Here is an 18,249-nt window from a genome sequence, read left to right on the forward strand (position 1 = left end):
ATAGTATTTCTAATGCTCTTTTCAAATGTAATATTCTAATTATGCAATATTCTAATTTGAACATTAAAATCTATATATTTGTAATAGTATTTCTGATGCTCTTTTTAAATGTAATATTTGAATTATGCAATATTCGAATACAAAAAATATGAATCTATACATTTGTAATAGTATTTGTAATGTTGTCTTTAAATGTAATAGTCTATGCAATATTCAAAATAGAAATTCAAATGTGTATATATATTTTTTCTATTATGTATCAATTTACTAAATTCCCTACCACATGAACTATTGAACTTCTGAATAGTATTTGTTAAATCTAATGTTACATTTGAAATTTCAAATGTGGATATTCAATTTCATTATGAACATTCGAAAAAGAAAGTAACATTCGATTACCGAATTTTAATGGATTTTCATTCTTATCAACATTCTATTGTCCAAAATGAATGTCCACAGGACTATTCTACCAAACGAATTACACTTTCAGCAGATTCTTCCATCCCTAGTCACAACCATGTCTGACTGATAATGTGTCAAACACTTTGTAAAATATGTTTCCAGAGTAAAATAATTTCAGGTGTCATTGAAGATCTATATGTGTCACTAAGTAAACTGGGGCTTTGCTGATATATATTTGTGTGTATACATTTAACTTATTTCTAGTATTGTAGAGACCTTAGTTCTTATTTTAATGGCACCTGCACATTAAACACTGCTTGTGTTTGTATAAAAATCTGCTAATCTTACTCTCCCTTGAAAAGCTCCAAAAGCAAATTCTGTAACATAGGTTTTATTATAACCAGCTATTTGATTTGCAGCATATTGAAGAAAACCTAGGTTACAGATTTTGTTTTTGGCCTCTCTAGAATATATTGAATATGCACTTTATTATTAATTTAAAAAAAAAAAAAAAAAAAAAAAACCACAAGATATTTATTGTCCCTTTTAAAACATGATAACCTATTTTCTTTCCTTTTTTCTTTTTTTTTGTTGCCCCAGGGCTGCAAAGTGGTTGGTTCTGCTGGCTCAGAAGAAAAAGTTGCATATTTAAAAGAAATTGGTTTTGATGAAGCATTTAACTACAAGACTGTGAGCTCATTAGAGGAAGCTCTGAAGCAAGCATCTCCAGAAGGTTATGATTGCTATTTTGAGAATGTAAGTTAATATAGAGCTACAAGAACTCACAAAAGGTGGCAATTGCTATCTCAATTTTGACTTATTTGGCAGCAATCTCAGCATGCAAGCACATTACTTGCTTATCTGAAATAAAGATATAAGAAGCGCAACTCCGATTCAATCACGTTTATTAAAAACAGAGAGCACACATTACATGCTCACTTACTGATAAAATGACAAAGATGGGTGTACGTAACCACAGTTACACTCTCGCACCCTGTTAGTCTATGGGGACTTTAGTTAGATGCGGCTCACAAGAAATATAGTAGGCGAATCCGGTACAACGCACAGCTGTTAGTACTTTCTTGGCGTTCCGGGCCGCTAACATCCTAGTCCACGTGACCACAATAGCGAGGATCTCCTGGGTGCAAATATCTGCATTCAACCCCTAGGGTCTCATGGTATCAAGTTTATAGATCCAAGAAGATTCCTGGTATCTCAATTTTATTAATCTGTTGGTGACAGAGATTATTAAAATAGAGACAGCAGGAATCTTATTGGATCTACAGTGAGGGAAAAAAATATTTGATCCCCTGCTGATTTTGTACGTTTGCCCACTGACAAGGAATTATCAGTCTATAATTTTAATGGTAGGTTATTAGAACAGTGAGAGACAGAATTGCTACAAAAAAATCCAGAAAAAAACGCATTTCAAAAAAGTTATACATTGATTTGCATTTTAATGAGTGAAATAAGTATGTGATCTTCTATCAATCAGCAAGATTTCTGGCTCCCAGGTGTCTTTTATACAGGTAACGAGCTGAGATAAGGAGCACTCTCTTAAGCACTCTCTCTCCACCATGACCAAAACCAAAGAGCTGTCCAAGGATGTCAGGGACAAGATTGTAGACCTACACAAGGCTGGAATGGGCTACAAGACCATCGCCAAGCAGCTTGGTGAGAAGGTGACAACAGTTGGTGCGATTATTCACAAATTGAAGAAACACAAAATAACTGTCAATCTCCCTCGGTCTGGGGCTCCACGCAAGATCTCCCCCCGTGGAGTTTCAATGATCATAAGACTGGTAAGGAATAAGCCCAGAACTACACGGGAGGATCTAGTCAATGATCTCAAGGCAGCTGGGACCAAAGTAACCAAGAAAACAATTGGCAACCCACTGCACCCGTAAGGTCCCCCTGCTTACAAAGCACATGTTCAGGCCCATCTGCAGTTTGCCAATGAACATCTGAATGATTCAGAGGAGAACTGGGTGAAAGTGTTGTGGTTAGATGAGACCAAAATCAAGCTCTTTGGCATCAACTCAACTTGCCGTGTTTGGTTTCCTATGACCCCCAAGAACACCATCCCCACCGTCAAACATGGAGGTGGAAACATTATGGTTTTTCTGCTAAGGGTACAGGACAACTGCACCACATCAAAGGCACAATGGACGGGGCCATGTACTGTCAAATCTTGGGTGAGAACCTCCTTCCCTCAGCCAGGGCATTGAAAATGGGACGTGGATGGGTATTCCAGCATGACAATGACCCAAAACACAAGGCCAAGGCAACAAAGGAGTGGCTCAAGAAGAAGCACATTAAGGTCCTGGAGTGGCCTAGCCAGTCTCCAGACCTTAATCCCATAGAAAATCTGTGGAGGGAGCGAAGCTGAAGGTTTGAAACATCAGTCCCAAAACCTTAATGACTCGGAGAGGATCTGCAAAGATTAGTGGGACAAAATCCCTCCTGAGATGTGTGTAAACCTGGTGTCGTCTGACCTCTGTGATTGCCAACAAGGGTTTTGCCACCAAGTACTAAGTCATGTTTTGCAAAGGGGTCAAATACTTATTAAAATTCAAATCAATTTATAACTTTTTTGAAAATGCATTTTTCTGGATTTTTTGTTGTTATTCTGTCTCTCACTGTTCAAATAAACCTACCAATAAAATTATATACGTTGTCAGCATTTATCATTGCACCAGCAGTTCTTGTGAAATGCTTGTCCAATGCCGCCCCCTGCAGATCCGCGGCTAGAAGGGGGTGTCAATCAACCTGCTCTTATAGGATCAGGTTAATTTCTGGCCGCGGCCTCAGAGCAGGCGGACAAGTAATGGAGCAGCAGTCTTTAGACCGCTGCTTCATATCTTCTGTTTCCGGCGAGCCTGAAGGCTCGCTGGAAACAAGGGGCATCAAGCTTGATAAATTGGCCCCATAGACCAAATATTTCTTTGTCAGTGGGCAAACGTACAAAATCAGCAGGGGATCAAATAATTTTTTCCCTCACTGTATAAACTTGATATCATGAGACAAGTTTGTGCTTCGGACCGGCTTCACCTACTATATTTCTTGTGAGCCGCATCTAACTGAAGTCCCCATAGAATAACAGGTAGCGAGAGTGTAACTGTGGTTACGGACACCCATCTTTGTCATTTTATCAGTAAGTGAGTATGTTTTGTGTGCTCTATGTTTTTAATAAATGTGATTTAATCAGAGTTGTTCTTATAGCTTTATACCAAATTCTTTTTTCTTCTAGTACTATAACAAGGATAAGTTAGTGAACGGGAGCTGCACCTGATTACACTGACTGGTCTTATTCCTGCTTACACCATACGCTGATTCCTGCTTGTTATGTTCTAAATTGGGTTACTGGGCTGTTGTGCCTCCCTATAGTGTTGGTAGCAGAGCTAGCGGTGGTGGATAGCTTAGGGCTAATTCCCTGCATTTTACGTCCGACCTCCATTGTAATAGTGAGGCTTTTCTTATGTGCATATTATTATGTGTTTAGAGCATTCTTTAAGTCTCACCTGGTGTATATATGGCATTCCTCCTCAGTTTAACCACCTGACGTTTTATCAATTTGGCTATCTGGCACTGCTAATTCTTCATATTTCTACGTCTCATTGATATTCTCACGATTGTACTGGTATTGATCTGTGAACTTTTCCTATTGTTACATAATTTGAGTTGATAAATTTCTGTTGAAACACTTTTTGATTGTGCTTTATAGGTATTAGCACTTGTTTAAATTTTTTTAAGTATAAATGACTTGCTTAGTCATTCCAAAATGCTTCCAAACTTTACTCTAAAACCTAAAACGCTCTCCTCAGTTTTTTTTTATAATATGAATTAAAAGTGAGCACACATTACTTTTTTAATTTAAAAAAAAAAAAAAATCTATTATGAACTAGAAACCACAAATGACTCAGTGTATTACCATACAAAATATTCTTAAAATTGTTTATTTTTCCATAATATGATGTCAACTGTTACTTTCAGTTTTAAAGTAAGATTGCATTTATACTATTTGTAACATATCTTATTCTGTGATTAATATGGCATATTTAGTTTTTACATAAGTGCGTGCTTTGTATTGGCAGGTTGGGGGAAAGTACGCAGACACTGCACTTCAGCAAATGAAGGATTTTGGAAGAATAGCAGTATGTGGCGCCATATCTATGTACAATGATTCAGTTCCTCAGATTGGTATGCTTTGTCTAAAGTTATGACAACAAATATTTTGTAAATCTCTACCTCAGTACTTATCAGTAGTAGAAGCATATGAACAATCTATAGTTTAAAGAGAGATCTAGAAATCACATCCTTAAAAGGAACTTCTTTTCTACATTAGCCCTTACATTAGGCTGAAGAAATGCAGATCTTGAGAGACATTTATCAAATTGAAATAATATAGATGAAGATCCAAGTCCTCTCTTCAGTAACAAGTTCAATTTGCAATACTTAAATACACCATGTTTGTAATATGGCCATACTAAATAACTGTTTAAGTTTATTACAGATCTAGAGATGTTTTGGCAGTTCATCTGATTTAGAATTAAGCAATTTATGGAAGTTTCCTTTTGTGTAGTGCTTTTGGTACCATAGAGCTCTTGGGTACAGTGTAAAGAAATTCTTTAGGGATAACAAGAGTGAAGCTTCAATTTTCTGGAGGAGAACAGACCTGCTATGAGGGCAATTTTTGTTGTTTTCAGTGGCTGAGTAGGGGCAGCTTCTGGCTGTGCATTATGAACATGCATACAAGCAAATCAAGAATTACAACATGCAATTTAAAAAAAACAAAAAACAAAAAAAAAACTTTCAGTTTATCACATTTTCTTTGTTGTGTTGTCACCCTTTTTTGCACAGCATATCTAGATATAATCAGAAGTGGGCATGTATCTTGAGAAATATGACATCAGTGTTTGGAATGTTATACCATGAGAACAAAGTCAATTTAATGACATAAGTAACCTCTTGTTTTGTTTTTTAAATTGCATTCTGTATCTGAATTATAAAAGTAAAATTTTGACATTCATGCCCCTTTTTAAAGCAGGGTTTTGCAAACCCAAACTATACTTCTACCACTGTATATAAGGAACACAGTGTGCACCTCTTTCTGTAAGTCACCGATTCATCTACTCCGTGTGAATCCTCTCTATACTGTATATCTGTTTATTGGCAAAAAAAAGCTTGTGTTCATGCCAGAGGGTAAATTCTCTCTTCAGGTATGAAAAAGCAGTGAAGTTCTTGTATTCAGCTCTTAATTGAAAATTGCTGTTTGCTTCCATTGCATAGCTTGAAAACTGCCTTACCACTTACCCAGGAACTCTTTATTAACAAAAGGTTCACTTCTTTGGGTATCAGTTTGCGTTCAGTTTTCAGCTGTAACTTTATATGCACAGACTTTTGCTACATGAGTCTCTTTGTAAATTTTTGGTAATTTCTATACAAGTTCTGAAACATTGTTGCCAAATTTGTCGCCATTCCAAAGACAAATCCTTAGTGGTGCGTGTTTTGTTTTTTTGTTCTTTTTTATTTTCTTCTGAAAACCTGAAGCACTTAACAAGAATTTAAAGGGACATGAAACCCACATTTTTTCTTTTTGTGATTTAGATATAGAATACAATTTTAAACAACTTTCCAATTTACTTTTTTTTATTTACTATTATCTAATTTGCTTTATTCTCTTTGTATCCTTTGTTGAAGAAGCAGCAGTGCACTACTGGGAGCTAGTTAACACACTGGGTGAACCAATAACATGAAGCTTATACACTCACCGGTCACTTTATTAGGTACACCTGTTCAATTGCTTGGTAACACAAATTGCTAATCAGCCAATCACATGGCAGCAACTCAATGCATTTAGGCATCTAGACGTGGTGAAGACGACTTGCTGAAGTTCAAACCAAGCATCAGAATGGGGAAGAAAGGGGATTTAAGTGACTTTGAACGTGGCATGGTTGTTGGTGCCAGACGGGCTGGTCTGAGTATTTAAAAATCTGCTGATCTACTGGGATTTTCACGCACAACCATTCTCTGGGGATTATAAGAGAAAATATCCAGTGAGCGGCAGTTGCGTGGACGAAAATGCCTTGTTGATGGCAGAGGAGAATAGGCAGACTGATTCAAGATGATAGAAAAGCAACAGTAACGCAAATAACCACTTGTTACAACGAAGGTATGCAGAATACCATCTCTGAAAGCACAACACATCAAACCTTGAAGCAGATGGGCTACAGCAGCAGAAGACCACACCGGGTGCCACTCCTGTCACCTAAGAACATGAAACTGAGGCTACAATTTCGCACATGCTCACCAAAATTGGACAATAAAAGATTGGAAAATGTTTCCTGGTCTGATGAGTCTCAAATTCAGCTGCGACATTCAGATGGTAGGGTCAGAATTTGGCGTAAACAACTTTCCAATTTACTTTTTTTATTTACTATTATCTAATTTGCTTTATTCTCTTTGTATCCTTTGTTGAAGAAGCAGCAGTGCACTACTGGGAGCTAGTTAACACACTGGGTGAACCAATAACATGAAGCTTATACACTCACCGGTCACTTTATTAGGTACACCTGTTCAATTGCTTGGTAACACAAATTGCTAATCAGCCAATCACATGGCAGCAACTCAATGCATTTAGGCATCTAGACGTGGTGAAGACGACTTGCTGAAGTTCAAACCAAGCATCAAAATGGGGAAGAAAGGGGATTTAAGTGACTTTGAACGTGGCATGGTTGTTGGTGCCAGACGGGCTGGTCTGAGTATTTAAAAATCTGCTGATCTACTGGGATTTTCACGCACAACCATTCTCTGGGGATTATAAGAGAAAATATCCAGTGAGCGGCAGTTGCGTGGACGAAAATGCCTTGTTGATGGCAGAGGAGAATAGGCAGACTGATTCAAGATGATAGAAAAGCAACAGTAACGCAAATAACAAGAGCTGCTGGTGCAACGCCGCCCCCTGCAGACTCGCGGCCAATGGCCTGCCAGCAGGGGAGTGTCAATCAACCCGATCGTACTCGATCGGGTTGATTTCCGACGATGTCTGTCTGTCCGCCTGCTCTGAGCAGGCAGACAGGTTATGGAGCAGCAGTCTTTGTGACCGCTGCTTAATAACAGCTGTTTCTGGCGAGTCTGCAGGCTCGCCAGAAACACGGGGCATCAAGTACCATTCGGAGCTTGATAGATAGGCCCTCTGTGTAGGCCAACTAGGTGCTTAGGCAGCAACATTTTGAGAGGTAGTTCCTTAGCATTATTCTCACAACTATTTATTTTATTCTTATTAACCATCCCTAATTATATAGTGAGAGTGCATGACCCTTCCTTGTAACGGTGTCCCAGTATCTAAGGTATCACATAAACTAAAGTACTTTCAAAGATTCAATGGTTATACAGTTAAAAATGATATATGTATATAATGTACAATTAGGGGAATTGCCTTCCATTTTTTTTCTATAAATGTAATAAGAATGATCCAATTCAGTGTGCGTGTATATTAGAGATGTGCAGGGACATTTCCCTGAATATTTGTTGTCTGCACTATTGAGTTTTTGTTTAGTTTAAAACTAAATGAAAATCTAATTTTCTTTAAAAATGTACATTCCTTATCGTTAAACGAATGTAAATGTTTCAAAGCTACAGGGGAAAAGGTCACCCTTTAGTTACATACTTACCCTAATGCAATGTGGAGAGCGCGCTAACCCAATCCTCTTCTTGCCTGAGCCCTGGCCACACTAAAAGGACGCTTAGCTATTCGGCTCCCAGGACCTGCACTCAAGCTAGAGCCTGTTAGCATTTTCTCCAGAGTGTAAGGTACAATTTATTTAAAGGGACAGTCTAGTATAAATTAAACTTTCATTATTCAGATAGGACTTTTCATTTTGATCAACTTTCCAATTTACTTTAATCATCAAATTTGCTTTTTTTCTCTTGGTATTCTTAGTTTAAACTAAACATAGGTAGGCTCATATGCTAATTTCTAAGCCTTTGAGGGCTGCCTCTTATCACATGCTTTTTATATCTCTTTTCAACACAAAGAGACAGAAAGTACACGTGGGCTATATAGATAACACTGTGTTCAGGCACAGGGGGTTATTTAAGATTTAGCACAATACAATGCTAAATGCAAGACAATAGATAATAAACAATCAGTCATGTGATCAGGGGGCTGGAAGAAGGTTCCTAGATACAAGGTAATCACAGAGGTAAAAAGTACATTAATATAACTGTGTTGGTTATGCAAAACTGGGGAATGGGTAATAAAGGGATTATCTATCTTTTAAAACAATAACAATTCTATGGTAGACTGTCCCTTTAAAGGAAACTAATAAATACTGACAAATGTGCATTCATTGTACGAAAATGAAAATCTAATTGTTGGCATGAATTTTCGAAAACGGATCTCTCTCTCTCTCTCTGTCTCTCTGTCTGTCTCTGTCTCTCTGTCTGTCTCTGTTTCTCTGTCTGTCTCTGTCTGTCTCTCTCTCTGTGTCTCTCTCTCTCTGTCTCTGTCTCTCTCTGTCTGTCTATGTCTCTCTCTCTGTCTCTCTTTTTTTTTCTCTTTTTTTTTCTCTTTTTTTTTTTCTCTTTTTTTTTTCTCTTTTTTTTTTCTCTTTTTTTTTTCTCTTTTTTTAAGGAAAGGGAGGAATGTTTATGCTTTAACCCTTATTTGTGACACTATATATTGTGCTGTGTTTGTATACTTTGCATTGTTTGATCTGATGAAAGGTCTTATGTAGAACTGAAACGTCATCTAATACATTTGACACTTATTTGTGAAAAGCCTGAGAGTGCATCATCTTTGCTTCTATGTATATATGTGTGTATATGTATATAAATCTGTACATTTACTGAATTGATGATTTTGATATGTGTTTAACACAGGTCCGTACATACAGCCATACTTGCTCTTTAAACAACTGCGCATGGAAGGATTTTTAGTGTTTAGCTGGAAAGAAAAGTATCCAGAGGGACTAAAACAGCTCTTGGAATGGGTTGTAGAGGTATGATTCATGTCTGTTAAACGTGCTTCCCGAAAAATGAATAAAGATCGCCTTTGCTTAACATGTAAATTTTGCTTGCTATTATTTAGGGAGGAAATGGGAAAAACATCCTGAATTTCTCACTTCAATCTTGCTCAAGTACTGACAAAGGTCTAGATTACAAGTGGTGCACTATTTAGAGCTCCAGCTCATGCATAAGCATCCCTAGAAGTAATCTGTTTGCATGTGCGGGTTAGCACGCGTATTACAAGCTGAAAGTAAAAGTTTTGTGTGCAAGCAATATCCGGGGCTCGCTAACTAAGGGACTTAGGATATTGCGACCACACTAACTTATTCTCCCCAGAAACGTTAATGAAGATGGCAAAGAAACAACCTTATCGTTTGCTCACTAACCCAACAGGAGTTATTAATATTTCACATTCCAATATTCTTCACATACAAGAAAATTTTATTTTTTATTATTAAATATATATAAATATATATATACCTATTCCTATAGATATATAGGTATAGCTATATATTTTACATTATGACATATACAGTCATGGCCAAAAATATTGGCACCTCTGCATTTCTGTCAGATAATGCACCACTTTGTCCAGAAAATTGTTGCAATTACAAATGTTTAGGCATTCTCATATTTATTTACTTTGTTTGTATTTGTATGACACAAAAAAGTGTGTGGGTGGGGAAGCCAAATCTGACACATTCCACTCAAAATTCCAAAAATGGACTGGATAAAATGATTGGCACCTTCTCAAAATTGCAAGAAATAATTGCATTCCAAGTTTGTAATGCTCCTGTAATCTCAAGGTTACAAGTCCATCTCCAGAGATCTTAATGTTCCTGTGTCCACTGTGCGTAACATTGTCAAGAAGTTTACAGCCCATGGCACTGTATTTAATCTCCCTGGATGCGGACGAAAAAGAAAAATTGATCAAAGATTGCAATGAAGGATTGTTCGAATGGTGGATCAAGAACCTCGATCAACTTCCAGACAAATTCAAGCTGACCTTCAGGCACAGGGTACAAATATGTCAGCTTGCACTATACGTCGCCATCTAAATGAAAAGGGAGGCTATGGTAGGAGACCCAGGAGGACTCAACTGCTGACACAAAAACATAAAGCCAGATTGGAGTTTGCCAAAACTTACCTGAGGAAGCCAAAATCCTTTTGGGAGAATGTGCTGTGGACAGACGAAACAAAATGACAGCTTTTTGGTAAAGCCCATCATTCTACTGTTTTCAGAAAAAGAAATGAGGCTTTTAATGAAGAATACAGTCCCTACAGTCAAACATGGTGGAGGTTCACTGATATTTTGGGGTTGCTTTGCTGCTTAAGGCATTGGATGTCTTGACTGTGTGCATGGCATTATGAAATCTGAAGACTAACAAAAAATTCTGTGGTGCAATGTAGGGCCCAGTGTCAGAAAGTTGGGTCTCCGTCAGAGGTCATGGGTCTTACAGCAGGGCAATGACCCAAAGCACGCGTCAAAAAGTACCCAGAAATGGTTTAAGACAAAGCTCTGGAGAGTACTGAACTGGCCAGCAATGAGTACAGATCTCAATCCCATAGAGCACCTGTGGAGAGATCTCAAAGCAGCAGTTGGGAAAAGGAACCCTTCCAATCTGAGAGAGCAGTTGGCGAAAGAAGAGTGGTCCAAAATTCCAGTAGAGAGGTGTAAAACTCATTGATGATTACAAGAAGTGATTGGTTTCAGTTATTTTTTTTTCCAAGGGGTGTGCTCCCAAATATTAAATTGAGGGTGCCAATCATTTTGTCCAGTCCATTTTTGGAGTTTTGTGTGGAATGTGTCTGATTTGGCTTTTTATTCTCCACTTTTTTGTGTCATACCAATACAAACAAAATAAATAAATATGAGAATGCCTAAACATTTGTATTTGAAACAATTTTCTGGGCAAAGAGGTGCATTATCTGACAGAAATGCAGGGGTTTCAATATTTTTAGCCATCTCTATCTCTATCTCTATCATCTCTATCATCTCTATCATCTCTATTATCTCTATTTCTATCATCTCTATTATCTCTATCATCTTTATCATCTCTATCTCTATCATCTCTATCTCTATCATCTCTATCTCTTTCATCTCTATCTCTATCATCTCTATCTCTATCAATTACACTTTTTTCTATAAAGAACATTGGAATGTAAAATGTGTAATGCGATTTGGGTTTTGCAATGAAGGTCTAAAGCAGTGGCAGGTTAGCATCTATAAATAATTATTAATCTTAAGGCACGTTATTTAAACTATTAGATATAAAATATTAATAATTATTAATTATAGATACTGTAAGAAAAAAAAAGCAGACATGAAGAATTAGTGTACTACTGTCGGGTGTGCGCACATAAACCTGACAGAAGTACACTAATTCTTTTTGAGTTATATTAAGGTGCGTAATGTATTTATTAAATATAAAATATTGAAAAATATTAATGTAAATAATTATAACAGATGTACTAAAAATTCTAAATATACAATAGAATATATATTTTACAGTATCTATAATAATTATTAATATTTTATATTTAATATTTTACATATTGTACCTTAAAGGGATAGGAAAGTCAAAATTAAACTTACATAATTTAGATAGAGCATGTTATTTTAAGACACCTTTAAAGTCACTTCTATTTTCAAATGAGCTTTGTTTTGTTGATATCCCTTGTTCAAAAAATAATACGCACATATACTACACTAGTGGGAGCTAGCTGCCGATTGGTGTCTGCACACATTTGTCTCTTGTGATTGGTTAACTAGATGTGTTCAGTTAGCTGCCAGTAGTGCAATGCTGTTCCTTCAGCAAAGGATAACAAGAGAATGAAGCAAATTTGATATCAAAAGTAAACAGGAAAGTTGTTTGTATGTTCTATCAAAATCATGAAAGAAAATTTTCAGGTTTTCTGTCCCTTTAAGACAACTAATTCTTCATGTGCGCTAACCCAACACCTCTTTAGGGCTAAAGCGCGCAACCCGAGTGAGTTATTCATATTTCACATTCTAATGTTCTTCACATAGAAAAAATATAATTTTTATTATTAATTATATATTTCTATAAACATCTGATAATGTTATTGTAAAATATATATCTATAGGAATATATACAGGCATAGATAGATTAAATAATAAAAATAACATTTTCCTGTATGTGAAGAACATTAGAATGTTAAATATTTACAGACAATACACAGTAAAACACATTATTGAATATTACAAAATTCTTATTTATAAAGATATCTATTATAGCCCTTTGCAGTCAAATACATGGCCATATTGCATATACCTTTTAATCCTTTTTTATGAATATTTATAGTGTTTATTGGAGTGTAACAGTATAGTTGAATGCATTTATGTTGTGTTTAGTGCAACTTTTATTTTATCCCTAACCATTTACGCGAGGTCTTCAGTCGCAATAATCCAACGTGTGTTACATTTGATTGCGCTCAAGCAAACACGTTTACTTTCAACTTGCAATATGAGTGCAAGTTAGCGTGGGTGTGATTTTCCTATATCGCCACGTGTAATGTAGCCCAAAATGTCTACTTGCTTGTCCTGAAGTAACCTGTAAATTATTGTGTGCATCAATATGGGTCATAAAATCATTGTTACATGTTCAACTACAAATTATGAAACAAGTATCCTATAGCACTAAACCAATTTTCTCTTGTTAAGTGTATCCAGTCCACGGATCATCCATTACTTGTGGGATATTCTCCTTCCCAACAGGAAGTTGCAAGATGATCACCCACAGCAGAGCTGCTATATAGCTCCTCCCCTAACTGTCATACCCAGTTATTCTCTTGCAAGCCTCAACCAAGATGGAGGTCATAAGAGGAGTGTGGTGTTTTATACTTAGTTTATTCTTCAATCAAAAGTTTGTTATTTTTAAATGGTACCGGAGTGTACTGTTTATCTCAGGCAGTATTTAGAAGAAGAATCTGCCTGCGTTTTCTATGATCTTAGCAGAAGTAACTAAGATCCATGGCTGTTCTCACATATTCTGAGGAGTGAGGTAACTTCAGAGAGGGAATGGCGTGCAGGTTTTCCTGCAATAAGGTATGTGCAGTTAATATTTTTCTAGGGATGGAATTTGCTAGAAAATGCTGCTGATACTGAACTAATGTAAGTAAAGCCTTAAATGCAGTGAGAGCTACTGGTATCAGGCTTATTAATAGAGATACATACTCTTATAAAAATGTAATATAAAACGTTTGCTGGCATGTTTAATCGTTTTTATATATGTTTGGTGATAAAACTTATTGGGGCCTAGTTTTTTTCCACATGGCTGGCTTGAATTCTGCCTAGTAACAGTTTCCTGACTTTCCACTGTTGTAATATGAGTGGGAGGGGTTTTTTTGTGCAGCAAAAATTACAGACACAGACATCCAGCTTCTTCCTGCATGATCCAGGATATCTCTGGAGTGCTCAAAAGGCTTCAAAGTCGTTTTTGAGGGAGGCAACAAGCCACAGTAGAGCTGTGGCAGTTGTGACTATTTAAAAAAAAAAAAAAAAACGTTTTTGTCAGTTATTATTCTGTGTTTGGTATTAAGGGGTTAATCATTCATTTGCAAGTGGGTGCAATGCTCTGCTAACTTGTTACATACACTGTAAAAATTTTGTTAGTGTAACTGCCTTTTTTCACTGTTATTTCAAATTTTGGCAAAAATTTGTGTTTCTTAAAGGTGCAGTAACGTTTTTTATATTGCTTGTAAACTTGTTTAGAGTGTTTTCCAAGCTTGCTAGTCTCATTGCTAGTCTGTTTAAAAATGTCTGACACAGAGGAAACAACTTGTTCATTATGTTTGAAAGCCATGTTGGAGCCCCATAGGAGAATGTGTACTAAATGTATTGATTTCACCTTAAACAGTAAAGATCAGTCTTTAACTATAAAAGAAATATCACCAGAAGATTCTGACGAGGGGGAAGTTATGCCGACTAACTCTCCCCACGTGTCAGACCCTTCGCCTCCCGCTCAGGGGATGCACGCTAATATGGCGCCAATTGCATCAGGGACACCCATAGCGATTACCTTGCAGGACATGGCTGCAATCATGAATAATACCCTGTTAGAGGTATTATCCAGGTTGCCTGAATTAAGAGGCAAGCGCGATTGCTCTGGGGTTAGGAGAAATACAGAGCGCGCAGATGCTGTAAGGGCCATGTCTGATACTGCGTCACAATATGCAGATCATGAGGACGGAGAGCTTCAGTCTGTGGGTGACGTCTCTGATTCGGGGAAACCTGATTCAGAGATTTCTAATTTTAAATTTAAGCTTGAGAACCTCCGTGTATTGCTTGGGGAGGTATTAGCTGCTCTGAATGACTGTAACACAGTTGCAGTACCAGAGAAATTGTGTAGGCTGGATAAATACTATGCAGTGCCGGTGTGTACTGATGTTTTTCCTATACCTAAAAGGCTTACAGAAATTATTAGCAAGGAGTGGGATAGACCGGGTGTGCCTTTTTCCCCACCTCCTATATTTAGAAAAATGTTTCCAATAGATGCCACTACACAGGACTTATGGCAGACGGTCCCTAAGGTGGAGGGAGCAGTTTCTACTTTAGCAAAGCGTACCACTATCCCAGTTGAGGACAGTTGTGCTTTTTCAGATCCAATGGATACAAAATTGGAGGGTTACCTTAAGAAAATGTTTATTCAACAAGGTTTTATTTTACAGCCCCTTGCATGCATAGCGCCTGTCATGGCCGCGGCGGCATTCTGGTTTGAGGCCCTGGAAGAGGCCATCCATACAGCTCCATTGACTGAAATTATTGACAAGCATAGAACACTTAAGCTAGCTAACTCATTTGTTTCTGATGCCATTGTTCATTTGACTAAACTAACGGCTAAGAATTCCGGATTCGCCATCCAGGCGCGTAGGGCGCTATGGCTTAAATCCTGGTCAGCTGACGTGACTTCGAAGTCTAAATTACTCAACATTCCTTTCAAGGGGCAGACCTTATTCGGGCCTGGTTTGAAGGAAATTATTGCTGACATTACTGGAGGTAAGGGTCATACCCTTCCTCAGGACAGGGCCAAAGCAAAGGCCAAACAGTCTAATTTTCGTGCCTTTCGAAATTTCAAGGCAGGTGCAGCATCAACTTCCTCCGCTTCAAAGCAAGAGGGAACTTTTGCTCAATCTAAGCAGGCCTGGAAACCTAACCAGTCCTGGAACAAAGGCAAGCAGGCCAGAAAGCCTGCTGCTGCCTCTAAGACAGCATGAAGGAACGGCCCCCTATCCGGCGATGGATCTAGTAGGGGGCAGACTTTCTCTCTTCGCCCAGGCATGGGCAAGAGATGTTCAAGATCATATCTCAGGGATATCTTCTGGACTTCAAAGCTTCCCCTCCACAAGGGAGATTTCATCTTTCAAGGCTATCTGCAAATCAGATAAAGAAAGAGGCATTCCTACGCTGTGTGCAAGACCTCCTAATTATGGGAGTGATCCATCCAGTTCCGCGGACGGAACAAGGACAGGGTTTTTATTCAAATCTGTTTGTGGTTCCCAAAAAAGAGGGAACCTTCAGACCAATTTTGGATCTAAAGATCTTAAACAAATTCCTCAGAGTTCCATCTTTCAATATGGAAACTATTCGGACCATCCTACCCATGATCCAAGAGGGTCAGTACATGACCACAGTGGACCTAAAGGATGCCTACCTTCACATACCGATTCACAAAGACCATCATCGGTTTCTAAGGTTTGCCTTTCTAGACAGGCATTACCAATTTGTAGCTCTTCCCTTCGGGTTGTCTACAGCCCCGAGAATCTTTACAAAGGTTCTGGGCTCACTTCTGGCGGTTCTAAGACCGCGAGGCATAGTGGTAGCTCCGTATCTAGACGACATCCTGATACAGGCGTCAAACTTTCAAGTTGCCAAGTCTCATACAGAGATAGTTCTGGCATTTCTGAGGTCGCACGGGTGGAAAGTGAACGAGGAAAAGAGTTCTCTATCCCCACTCACTCACAAGAGTCTCCTTCTTAGGGACTCTTATAGATTCTGTAGAAATGAAAATTTACCTGACGGAGTCCAGGTTATCAAAACTTCTAAATGCTTGCCATGTTCTTCACACCATTCCGCGCCCTTCGGTGGCTCAGTGTATGGAGGTAATCGGCTTAATGGTAGCGGCAATGGACATAGTGCCATTTGCGCGCCTACATCTCAGACCGCTGCAATTATGCATGCTGAGTCAGTGGAATGGGGATTACACAGATTTGTCCCCTCTGCTAAATCTGGATCAAGAGACCAGAGATTCTCTTCTCTGGTGGTTGTCTCGGGTCCACCTGTCCAAGGGTATGACCTTTCGCAGGCCAGATTGGACAATTGTAACAACAGATGCCAGCCTTCTAGGTTGGGGTGCAGTCTGGAACTCCCTGAAGACACAGGGATCGTGGACTCAGGAGGAGAAACTCCTTCCAATAAATATTCTGGAGTTAAGAGCGATATTCAATGCTCTTCTGGCTTGGCCTCAGTTAGCAACACTGAGGTTCATCAGATTTCAGTTGGACAACATCACGACTGTGGCTTACATCAACCATCAAGGGGGAACCAGGAGTTCCCTAGCGATGTTAGAAGTCTCAAAAATAATTCGCTGGGCAGAGTCCCACTCTTGCCACCTGTCAGCAATCCATATCCCAGGCGTGGAGAACTGGGAGGCGGATTTTCTAAGTCGTCAGACTTTCCATCCGGGGGAGTGGGAACTCCATCCGGAGGTGTTTGCTCAATTGATTCATTGTTGGGGCAAACCAGAGTTGGATCTCATGGCGTCTCGCCAGAACGCCAAGCTCCCTTGTTACGGATCCAGGTCCAGGGACCCAGAAGCGACGCTGATAGATGCTCTAGCAGCGCCTTGGTTCTTCAACCTGGCTTATGTGTTTCCACCGTTTCCTCTGCTCCCTCGACTGATTGCCAAAATCAAACAGGAGAGAGCATCTGTGATTCTGATAGCACCTGCGTGGCCACGCAGGACTTGGTATGCAGACCTAGTGGACATGTCATCCTTTCCACCATGGCCTCTGCCTCTAAGACAGGACCTTCTGATACAAGGTCCTTTCAATCATCCAAATCTAATTTCTCTGAGACTGACTGCATGGAGATTGAACGCTTGATTCTATCAAAGCGTGGCTTCTCCGAGTCAGTCATTGATACCTTAATACAGGCACGAAAGCCTGTTACCAGGAAAATCTACCACAAGATATGGAGTAAATATCCTTATTGGTGTGAATCCAAGAATTACTCATGGAGTAAGGTTAGGATTCCTAGAATATTGTCTTTTCTCCAAGAGGGCTTGGACAAAGGATTATCAGCTAGTTCCTTAAAGGGACAGATTTCTGCTCTGTCTATTCTTTTGCACAAGCGTCTGGCAGAGGTTCCAGACGTTCAGGCATTTTGCCAGGATTTGGTTAGAATTAAGCCTGTGTTTAAACCTGTTGCTCCGCCGTGGAGCTTAAACTTGGTTCTTAAAGTTCTTCAAGGAGTTCCGTTTGAACCCCTTCATTCCATTGATATTAAACTTTTATCTTGGAAAGTTCTGTTTTTGATGGCTATTTCCTCGGCTCGGAGAGTCTCTGAGCTATCTGCCTTACAATGTGATTCTCCTTATCTGATTTTTCTTGCAGATAAGGTAGTTCTGCGTACCAAACCTGGGTTTTTACCTAAGGTGGTTTCTAACAAGAATATCAATCAAGAGATTGTTGTTCCATCATTGTGTCCTAATTCTTCTTCAAAGAAGGAACGTCTTTTACATAATCTGGACGTAGTCCGTGCCTTGAAGTTTTACTTACAAGTTACTAAGGATTTTCGTCAAACATCTTCCCTGTTTG

At 38.6% G+C, this 18,249-nt stretch overlaps 1 protein-coding gene across 1 annotated transcript in view; it reads left to right on the forward strand.

Annotated features, from left to right (window-relative positions):
- The window catches only part of LOC128649376 (prostaglandin reductase 1-like), a 54,750-nt gene that overhangs the window by 35,417 nt on the left and 1,084 nt on the right, over positions 1-18,249 (forward strand). Inside the window, exons 7-9 of the mRNA XM_053702613.1 lie at positions 1,003-1,158; positions 4,497-4,602; positions 9,286-9,404. Coding sequence (XP_053558588.1) covers positions 1,003-1,158; positions 4,497-4,602; positions 9,286-9,404 — 381 coding nt within the window. The remainder of the gene's footprint in view (positions 1-1,002; positions 1,159-4,496; positions 4,603-9,285; positions 9,405-18,249) is intronic.

This window comes from Bombina bombina, chromosome 2 (genome assembly GCF_027579735.1).
Source record: "Bombina bombina isolate aBomBom1 chromosome 2, aBomBom1.pri, whole genome shotgun sequence".
In the NCBI taxonomy this organism is placed as follows: Eukaryota; Metazoa; Chordata; class Amphibia; order Anura; family Bombinatoridae; genus Bombina; species Bombina bombina.